At 38.0% G+C, this 10,885-nt stretch overlaps 1 protein-coding gene across 4 annotated transcripts in view; it reads right to left on the bottom strand.

Moving 5' to 3' along the window:
- Positions 1 to 4,710: 4,710 nt before the first annotated feature.
- Positions 4,711 to 10,885, bottom strand: part of LOC119646152 (matrix metalloproteinase-2) — a 90,152-nt gene continuing 83,977 nt past the window's right edge. For 2 of the 4 annotated variants that reach the window (XM_038046521.1, XM_038046522.1), the window contains exon 7: positions 4,711 to 5,992. In XM_038046521.1, the coding sequence (XP_037902449.1) occupies positions 5,859 to 5,992 (134 nt within the window). In that variant the 3' untranslated portion in view covers positions 4,711 to 5,858. The remainder of the gene's footprint in view (positions 5,993 to 10,885) is intronic. The other 2 variants (XR_005248697.1, XR_005248696.1) reach the window with 1 other exon arrangement.

Here is a 10,885-nt window from a genome sequence, read left to right as displayed (position 1 = left end):
GTTGGTGCAACAATCTATATTGGATCAGGGCCTTGAAGTTTGTTAGAGCACTTCTTCCATGACAGTAATGGTACACTATAGGATTACAGTACCCCATAGGCAATATAGCAATGCGCTCGCCTGAGACTATTGGTATCCGATGTCAAATCACGATACAAATTCCACTGCCACCAGTTAGATTTGAACGGTGACCTTCCGTGCGACAGCTTTGTGCTCTAACCACTCCGCTACCCGAACACTCCAAACAAAATATGCGTATGTACATACAAATTAAAAACATAAATGTTGTGCACAAAATGGATCTAACGGATATTCACGGATTTCCACTTTACACGCTAGTCGTCGGGCGGTTCCGCGTCTAAGCGTCACGATGGCCAGGAGCATTGCTCCGCCCGCTGCAGCGGATGAAGTGGTCTGAGCAATTGAACCTCTTCATCATCCGCTCTTACTAAGGAAAAACGGCGGGGGTGGATACAACATTTTACCGCCCCTTGTTGCACCAGAGATTCGTCGAGTGTTCCCGCAAATCCCCCATGTAACTGTGCTGTATGTAACTGTTGCAGGCCTGGATCGGGTGCAGAACTTCTGGTACAAAAAATTCAGTACACATGTTCGGTTGATACACAACATAAATCAGGTCACGATTCGGCCGGAGGAATTTTCAAATTTGGCGTCCTTCCTTCTGAAGGATTTAGACGCCACAGAAGAGCCTAACGAGGTGTTCGCATTGGAAAATTTCTGGAGACTAAGTTTTCTTCCATTGTATGGACAACACAGGTAGTCTGTGTTGATGAAGTAAGTTTCACGCACTTCCTCCAGGTATGACGTGGATGAGCTACTAAGCTTTACACTTCGAGCGTCTGTAGCCATAGCAACCCACTTTGCCGCGCCAAAAATAAGAATTTCAATATCGTAGAAATAATATCCGGCTTCGTACCATGGGTGTTCTGCATATCCCAAAGTAAAGACCATGGAGCAGCAGGTTCCCAGTTTGCATGAAATAATAATAATAATTCTGTTAAAAGAAATTGCATTGCCCCTTAAAAGAACTGATTACTGGTATACCTATAAACTATAGTACTTTTAAACCGGCAGAAACTTTATTATGTTCCCTTCTTCTAATTGTATCAACCAGTCATCTGGTATTAAATATTCTCCCAGGCGCCTGAATCTACTTTGTAGAAGTGTCGGACACTTTCTCAGAACATGTGTACCCGTAGCTTTCCCAGTTGATAGTTAAGCTTGCAGTGACCAATGAGTACTGTGGCTATGATCCGGGGGCTCTTCTTGATGAGGTTTAAATAAACTTTCGAGAGCTTGGGTTCGTATCTTGCCATGAGCACCGGACTGTTTCATCCCTGGTAAGTTCGCCCAGTAAAGACCCCTCATCCGTTATTCTTCATTTTCCAATGTCGTTGCTGCATTGCCAACTCCACAAAATGGTTCTGACTCGTATAGCGGCGTCGTTGTTATTTTCCTGACCAGCGCGTCCACTGCCTTCACCTCCTGATATGTAATCTAATGGGTCTTATTATTTATGTGCATCTCCGCCTTCCTACACCAGTTATTAGTGATTCGGAGCCCGGTTTGGATTCTGTCACATAACGTATCCTCATATTTGCCTATACAAATTAAAACAATATCATAAGCGTAACCCTGGGTCTGTATTCCAGCGTTTGTTAGCTCTCCTAGGAGTTTATCTACTCCATCTTGTGGATAACTTTGAGTGATGTTGCTTCACGCAAAAGCCGATCGCATTGACTGTGCTGAGAGGTAACACCCCTCCGGCGTCCCCTTCTCCCCTTCTCGGAAGTGGTTCACATGTTTTTTAACGTGAGTTCTGGCCATTTAGGTCTAATTCCGCGGTTTTTTAAGAGGCAGATTAATTTTGTGACCACAATCATTAGTCTATACTAATTGTATGGCTCAGCATTCATAGTGGGGGATGCAAGACCTACCCAAATCTCTATCGAACTAAGGAGTACGGCACCCGAGTCGTAACTCCATGTTTGAGTCCGAAAGTCTCCTGTTCGCTTGGACGTTACCACAACCGCCAACCGGCCAACCGTTAATAAAGCTGAAAGCTACCGCACCGTCAGTGCAAAGTCTTCATGGCGGATTCGGATCATCTGTTAGCTATCTACATCTGAATATCTTAGCTTGGAATAAACTGATGTATTTTGGAGGGTGACGACTTGGCTACACTGTACGTATCTGTAAATAGTCCCGTTCCCACTACGCACGCCACAATTGATCTATCGGTAAAAAGTATCGTGCCGTAACCCCGCATCATATCGCCAGTCTTCCATTCTGCCCTGGTTCAAAAGTTCGGCGCAAAATTCATCATCAGAGTTTCCATTTTACCTTGTCTGAAATGTTACTATGGTTGTAGGGCTCCGCTGAATCCAGACATACACGATATAGCGCATCTAATATAAGGGTCTATAAGGAGAAGGTGTTGGGGTTCATTAAGGGCATTTGCCGGGCAGGACTTCATAGCCCCGGTAGCACTTGTAAGTGCAGTTCATTATATCTTATTAAGCCTGGTATATTGCATTTTTTTGGTCAGTGCCGGTCACCATATCGTACGTCATAATGAGACAGTTCATGTCTGTGTACGTCCAAAGAACCATCTTTGGCTAGATACCCCATTTCCTCACGAAGGTCTTCTTGTAAGCATTTTTGAAGTATCTTCCGCGAAGCTCGACATCTACTTTCACTCCCCGACCACGACACTATCCTGGTCGTATGACGAAATACAGCTTGGGTCCTTTAGCTCTGCCTCCTTCTTTCGTTTTAAGCGTAAGTTAAGCCATTTACTTGCTCCGTCGTCTGAGGACAATATGTAACTAGGAATTTACTTTCCGTTTATTGTCTTTAATTAAATTAGTAAATAGAAGGTTGTAGGGCATTTTTAACCTTCAGTTCTACGTTTAATCTCCAATTTGATTTAGAATTTAGGTTCACACTTAAATAGACTCCATTGGAGGAAAGTGACAACCTCTCTCTGTTTAGCCACTGGAGTAGAAATTCAGGAATCTTTGTTTTCGTGGAAAATAACCTCGCCCGTTTTGGTTGGATTTATGTCGTATCCGTATTCAATAACCCACAAGTACACCTTTCCATAATCGCGCTGATTACGGAGGGAAACATCCTTGACACCAATATTACCAAGACGTCGGAATGCGCCACCACCTTCACTCCTTCCTTATTCAGTATCTGTAGAATTTCATCTATCATTATCAACCAGAGCGCCAGAGAGAATTGGCTACCATGGGGAGTTGTTCTATTTACAGCTGTGGTCTAGTGGCTACTTTCCAGAACTGATTGGATTAAATTTGTTCTTAGCATTGGTACCATTGTAAGACCCCCCTTTCCTAATCTGGTTAGCCTATTTGATGGCTTTGGTACTAACGCACTATACATAGTTAGATGTTTCCTATAATTATCTCGTGAAGGTGCGATAAACCTCCATAAGCCACGGCACAATTCTTATTTGCTATTTCTGGAGAATGAATGGCATTATGCCGTCCAGACCCGGAGATTTATGTGGGGAAAAGTTGTTTATAGCTCAGCTGATTTTTTTGCCGGTGATAATCGATTCGATATTCTCAACCTACTGTGCCTGTGCCTTCAAGCAGACTCTCTCGCTGGCGGGGAAATGTGTCTAGCAATCCCAATGATTTCGTCCAGGAATCCTCCGAATGGGTTGAATTTCACAGAATTATTGATACTGTCGCAGTTTTGACAATAATGCAGCCAGGGACGCGTCCTGGCAGTCCCGATACCCGATTTGCATCTATTTATATTCAGGCAATTCTTGAATGGCTGCCGTTATTTGTGCCTGTAGCAGACGTTGAGGACTTCCCTGGCCAGCTTCCTCAGATTTAAGAGGAGTTCATTCTGCCAAAAAGAGATACTCACCATTTGCATCGACATCGCAGCGGCACAGAATCTTCCTGGCGAGGATACATACTTTAGGTCTACCCCAATAAGTGTCTCTACTGCTGTGGAATGAATTGTAATACTTGTTTTGAAGCTTCTTCTCATCCAGGTGTCTTGTATGTTTCCCACAGGCGAGCAACAGGTGTGAAGGGAATTTCGACGTATCAGATAAATTTTAGCTTCCCGCTGTTCTTAGCGACGCTTGAACCGAGAAAGTCCTGGTGAACTGATCCTCGGATGTTATAATGGACTATCTAGGAGAAAGCAAAGCAGGTCACACATACCCCTGCTTCCCTTTGCTGCCCAGGAGATGACGAAGACCAGTTCCGACAGCCTCAACGCTGGTCCATATTCTGGTGAAAGTTCGCGGCTAGTGGGATTGCCAATTGGCAGGATCCGTAACTTACTCCTAGCCACATCGTTCGTGCTCTGTAATCTAGCCGTTGATGTTTCGCTGTCGTAACTATCTACATATATCGATAAATAATTGTGAAAATATAATTCAAGTTTCGCTCTGGTTTGTATCTATGAGTTCAGGTGAGTGTTTCCAAATAAATAATTTGCAGGACAGAAAGAGGCTCTCCGAGGAGCCTGAAACAATCAGAGTATCCCAAATTTAGAAGGAGCCTTTACGTACGAGTGATTTGATCTATTCGTTCAAGGAGGGTATTCTACATAATTAGTTAGAAAGGTAAGTTTGCGGTCGTTTTTCTAAAGTCCTCAGTTCTCAGTTGGGCTGATGTAGAAAACATAAAGAACGATTTGTTTATAATAAAATACATTTTTATTTCGATTTTCCTTTTGTAATATACAAATTACTATCGAAATTTAAACATTTAGATCTAAAAATTCATATTTCAATAGCACATAATTTTCATCAGTATTTTAGCTGTTTCACTCTTTGATGATGATGTTATTCCTCTTCCTACCACTTTGTTCATTGGAAAAACTGTAATTACATTTCAATTTTGATTCTTCCTCATTTTGTAAAATTATTAAAGCTTAACGTTATAACAAGAGATAAAAATTATTTAAAAAATCTTAATGTATATAACTAGATTAATAAAGTCACAAAAAAAGTACGTATAGCTAAAAACTAAAAAGAAATGTAGCATAATGTATGTGAATATATAAAAAGCATGAATTGTTTCGTTTGGATGTTTCTTTCTTGTTTTTTGTTTATTTTGAATAATTGAATCTAATGATGATAGTATTATAATTCGATTTCGTTTGTTTTGCTCACTATTCAAGGCATTCATTTCAAGTTATCATTAATATCAACACATCGACACTTTCATCCAAATATTATTCACTTAATTGCATACTCTTTGCGCAATTCAAATCAATTACTTTTTATATTTATTTTAGGAAAGGTGTTTTGCTTTGTGATTAAAAAGCACACACTCATAACATTTGTTCTAATAACGATTCAATAGTGTGAAAATAACTATCATCGCACAGGAACCAAATTATTTATACTTTTAAAGTTCGGACCACTAATAAGGCAAATGACTAATTAAGTATTAATAATATTATGGAGATGCTTTCAACTGGAATGAAAATTATTGCTTTCAAATGACTTTTTCGTTGGAAAACTCTTTTGTTAAAAACTTCTTTAGAGGCTTCTTTTGATAGAAAAATATTCCTGGTATTTTTTCATAGGCTTCCAGAAAGGCACTAAAAATTTCAAAATATATTTTATATTCTTGGAGTGTTATTTTTTCCAATCCATTCGCTTCTTTATGTGTTTTGTTGAACGTTTGGCTATTTTCTTTGACAACAAAATTTACACATTATAAATAGTTACTGTAAAATTTATGATTTTCGCTCGGCGTTGTAAAAAATAATAATAATTTTAATAATATACAAATTTTAAATAATATTTAATAATTTTTTTTATTTAATAGTATTTTCTAGCAATTTAAAAGTTTTGTGACGGCAATCAAAATTGCAGTTGGCAGGAACACATTTGTTATGCTGGTTAGAATTCTACCTCCAGAATTACCACCATTTTGTTCATCGTGTGCAGGTCTGTCATCGGTGTCGGCTGGAATAAGAGAAAAGTTCAAAAGAGGGAAGAGGTTAGTGATGTGTTTGTTTTTTTCTTTAAATTTGTTTTTAATTTAATGTTTCGTTTATGTGTCATTAAAAATATCTATTGTGGTTCTTGACTTTAAAGCTTGTAAGCTTCGAAATTTGATATATATATGTAAGCATATTGAATTTGAAACTGTGATGTATAATAATGAAATTTTGCATGATTTTCAGAAAAAAATAGGAATATGTTCTACAATACTACTCTATAATAATATCCTATAATACAATTTTTTAATACTATTTACTATCAAAATTATTCTCAGAAAATTAGTTTATCACTTTTGATTGTGCGTTACATTTCTAATATTTTATTTTAGTATTTTAATTATAAAACGTGGGACAAATACAAGGAAAAATCAACACGAATTTAAGTAATCGAAAAAAAAACTAAATATTATCTTAAATGTCTATCAATTTATTTGATGAAAAATAGAATTTTAGGTAAAAAAAATGATTTCGAGGGAAGCATACTGAATTGTGTCAGCGTCGGAAATGTTTCATATGTATAGCATAGTATGTTCACGAAATTATGAAAGGACATAAATTTCTCATGGTCAGCATATTAAATATTCATTGTGTTTGCAAAAAGCGCCATGAGAAATAAAGTCGCAGTTTCATTCATTATTGGCAGGATTGGGCGATAATCTTCCCGAACTCACATACTTGTAATGTAATGCAAGTTTCTGGCAATGTTTTTAAAGCCCTAAGGGCTTTGAAATCGCCACTTAGCGGTATCACGCCATCTAACTTTCTGTCTGTCTTTTAGTCGATTTTCATTCGAATTCGATATTCAGTGCAACCTTAACAAGAGATCATCGCTTTGTGTGGTTCGGACTAATTTGCTCACACTCTGACGGAGTTCATGAGTCAAGAACTCTTGCTCATTTCTTGACAGGACCGACACCCACCCTGCTGCCATTTTTCCGAGGTATCCTCAATGGGATTATCATTTTAGTGTCAATTATGTTTGGAAATTAATGCGTTTATCATTTTTGGAGTGATGTCACTGTAATGGCGGGGACTATTTTACAGTAATAGTAATTTTTCTCATATTCAGACTTAAAAGAAAAAAGGTATTTGTCTGCAGACAGAATTTGACATTGTGTGTGTGTGTGTGAATGTGACATTGTGATCAAAGAGCCTAACATCTCTCTACGGGGATTTTCATATAACCAAGAGAGCAGAAGGACGAAATTATGACTGGGAGAAGTAATGAAAGTGTCAGTTGTCCCTACGGCCTGACGAGAGGGGGGAGGTGGAAAGGGGAGATGTTTGACCCGGAATATAAATTTCAATGCGAAAAGGATAATGAGGGGTCGCATTATTTTGATCCCGAGCCATGCCATGCCCTTGTTCCAAAATGAATATTAAATGCTTGCTGTGAATCCTTAGGTGGAACAAGCGGTCAATGTCGTATTTCTAACCGGCCAAAAGAACTACTTCTATAGTTCGGAATGTTCATTTCATTTGTATCTTTGACATTCATGAAAAGTTGGTAGTTATTGTAGAGTTAAAAATCCAAGGTTCAATCGGTCGAAGGGAATGAAGAAGAATAGCTACTAGGAGTTGCGATGGTTTAAAGGGCTTTCTCTTTAAACAGTTATTCGATCGAAAGATTTGTTGGTGCTTATAGTCGCACCAAGGTCATACCCTGCATTCTTTGTAATTGATGTATCAACGGATGTGTCATCTTCATCAGTTGTTCGCTTTGTCGCCTTCTATAGTTCCGAATGTAAGCCGACTAGCGAAGACAATGAGCGTCACCTCGTAATAATGCAAAAGAAGAAGTTGTGTTGGATAAGTGGCGTAAAACACTATGATCGCGTCCAAAATCTGATCGATATGTTGTTACACACATCGTGGAAAACTTGTAGCAGAATAGAATCTTCGATGGCATAGTATTGTAATCCGGACCAGCGACAACTTGTTAGTAAAATTGGTCCGAAGATAGAACTCTATGTAAAACTACTCATAGGAACAACAGTTGAGTTGAGTTGAGCATGAGCCTCTCAATTTGGTTGACCTGGGTTTACATTCCGAATATTTGGTTTTGTTTGTACATATGTAGTTCATAGTGTATGTGCCTTTGGTATGTGGCATGATTCACTTCAATGTGATGCTGAGCAGAAGCAACTTCAGCTCATTAATAGTAGCAGGAAATCTGCTAAACTCTCCTGGATTCCACTTTATATTATGCCTATATCATTGAGTAGTGGGTTGCAGTAAACTAACAAAATATGATAATATACTATTATTATCTTTATTTTAGGAGATATCGAGGTGAAGAATCTTTTGATGTCTAGATAAAGTATACAGACACAACCGTGATTTTTTTCAGGTTGTTTGGTTGCGCAATTTCTGAGAATAAGTCCTTGACATACGTAAACATTTTCTAGCACTTTTAACTGACGCACTGTAATAGAAACCCTTCATGTGATACCCGGGCCAGATTATATGATATTACATAGAGTAAAGCTAAGGATATCTATTGCAGGAAGAGAGAAGTATGTGTGTGATCAGACGCAAAAAGCCACCAAAATTTACGGTTTTATGATTTATACATTTATTTTTATGTCACGTGCCAATCGTACTTTATTGTGCGTAAATTTTGTGTCTAATTTTTTCTGCTGCCTGTCCATAGTTAACTTCATGGTAGGCGCATTCAATGTGACGTGTGAGGAAGTTATGGAGGAGTGGTTGTAGGCCAGATCTGTGATCAAGAGGTGAAATAGCCCGAGGTAAATCCACCTTTGCACGTCATATGTTCCAGTAGCTCTACAGTGAAGAAGGCAAGAGTGGAATTGGTTTCAGTGGGTAAAAATGTAATGCTAACTTAGATAAATCTCTGAAGACTTGGTCTTGATTACGCTCTTCCTAATTACGTAAGTCAAAAAAAGTCGTCTCATTTACTTGGCAAAAATTGGGTAGTGCTTGAATCAAATAAAATATTTGGAGCTTAGTATTTCGCCATAGCAGGCGATTAGAAATGAAGTCCAGAATGTCTGGAGAACGGAATTTGGATCCAACGTACCTATGTTGGTTGAGTCGAATTTAAATTATCACTCTATCTTCATAGTTGAACATTCAGATTGTATGGATTACGTTAACGTGTACAAGTGTACAGCCATTTGAAGGATCTCTGGCCATGAATTTCATTATTCAGGTACTTTGAAAGGGAGGCAGATTGGTGGAAAGTTCTCCAGCGGAGTGAAGCCAATACAACCAGCAGATAGCTTTAAAAGGCATCTACCGGAATTTTCGAATCGGTAGAAGCTGGCTAGGGTTGCAAGTCAAACCGTTATGCTATCTTAATAATACATAATTTTAGATAGGTTGAAAGGTTGGAAACATGGCATGGCATGGGATAGTTAGAGTAAGTTAGGTTAAGAGATGGAGACCCATTGTATTACCGTCAACGGTCTCTTGTCTGCGTCTTTTGCAGATTTTACGAATTTCAGAATCTACTCTAGATATAGGAAGTACACAGATTCTTCGTTGAAGGAAACATTTCTAGGTATTTGCGTGTAAGATCTGAGAAAGCCTGGCAGTAGTAGCTTCAGGATTAGTGACGTGTTGGATGCCCTACTAGGGTTTCCATGTCCTCCTCCTTAAACAACAATAAAAATGCCACTCCTGAGCCCACGAGTTCTTTTTTCTTACAAAAATTTTCATTCGCCGGCAGGAATTCAGATGTGTAAACTCTTTTAATTTCAGGGTTCAGAGTAGACTTTCCAGTGGATGGCTTAACGCCAAACGTTGGTTCTGGTCCCGTTGTGATGCAAGACACTTGGGGAGGTAGTCTGTTAGTCTCCTCATTATAATTTTTGAGTTTTTCAATAGAAGGAATATTTTTTTTTAGTCAGCCAAGTTTCAGCAGTAACAGGTGGCAACTCCGACTGTTGAGAAAAATATCGGGAAATGCGACCAAAGGAAATGCGTATACTATTTAGTCAATTGCCAATTCTCAGTATTTGATGCTCTTCACGATGTTATGAGACTGGAATCCTGTTTCATACCGAGAATCACACATCATATTTTTATGAAAAACTACTTCTCGAAATTTCAAAATGAATATTAGATAGGAGCTGCTCTTATACCTTTATTCAAATTGACTAGCGGATAGGACTTAAAGTTTACAGATATATGGACAGATAGATAGATATTCAGAAGGAATTTGAGATGCTCTTGAAGTCTACACGCAGAAATTATTCGGAATTCATTTGAGAGATGGTCATCATAATAATTCGTGAGATGGTCATCATAATTGTAGTTGTTTTTTTAGAAATTTTATTTATTTAGAAAATCTATCTTCTGTGTTTTCGTAGTTAAGCAGTTCGTTGAGAGCCTGCAGTCACGTTACAGAATTGAGAATCTGGCCTAGATAGGTTTCAATTCTCATTTTCATAAATTGTACACTTAAACGTTAAATTTCTCGTTGCAATTGTACAAAAATTATTTAATTCAATTTTCAGAATTTTCGCAGTAAAACCTTGCATTTGGAATATTTGGAATACGATTGTCTGTCATAAACTTTTACATAAAAGAGAAAAGTGAATAATGAGATGAAATATAGTACAATGAATTCATATGTGCCTATTGGATTTTTTTGCTGGTTTTGTTTGGTTTTTTTGCTTTCAGAAAAATGTTCGTTAGCTTCACAAATATATTTATATACTTGTTTTCCCTTTCCGAGTAGGAACAAAGGAACATGTAGATATATGTATGTTCATAATATTTGTACAAAGCATTTCGTTTTATGTTGTTCCCAAAACATAGTGTACTGTCTGCTATGTATGTTATCACTTGGTAGATATAGGGTATAGGATATATATAATTGCATATT

The sequence above is a fragment of the Hermetia illucens genome, chromosome 1 (genome assembly GCF_905115235.1).
Source record: "Hermetia illucens chromosome 1, iHerIll2.2.curated.20191125, whole genome shotgun sequence".
NCBI classification, from domain to species: Eukaryota; Metazoa; Arthropoda; class Insecta; order Diptera; family Stratiomyidae; genus Hermetia; species Hermetia illucens.
Note: the sequence above shows the minus strand (reverse complement) of the source record. Positions and strands in the feature narration are given on the sequence as shown.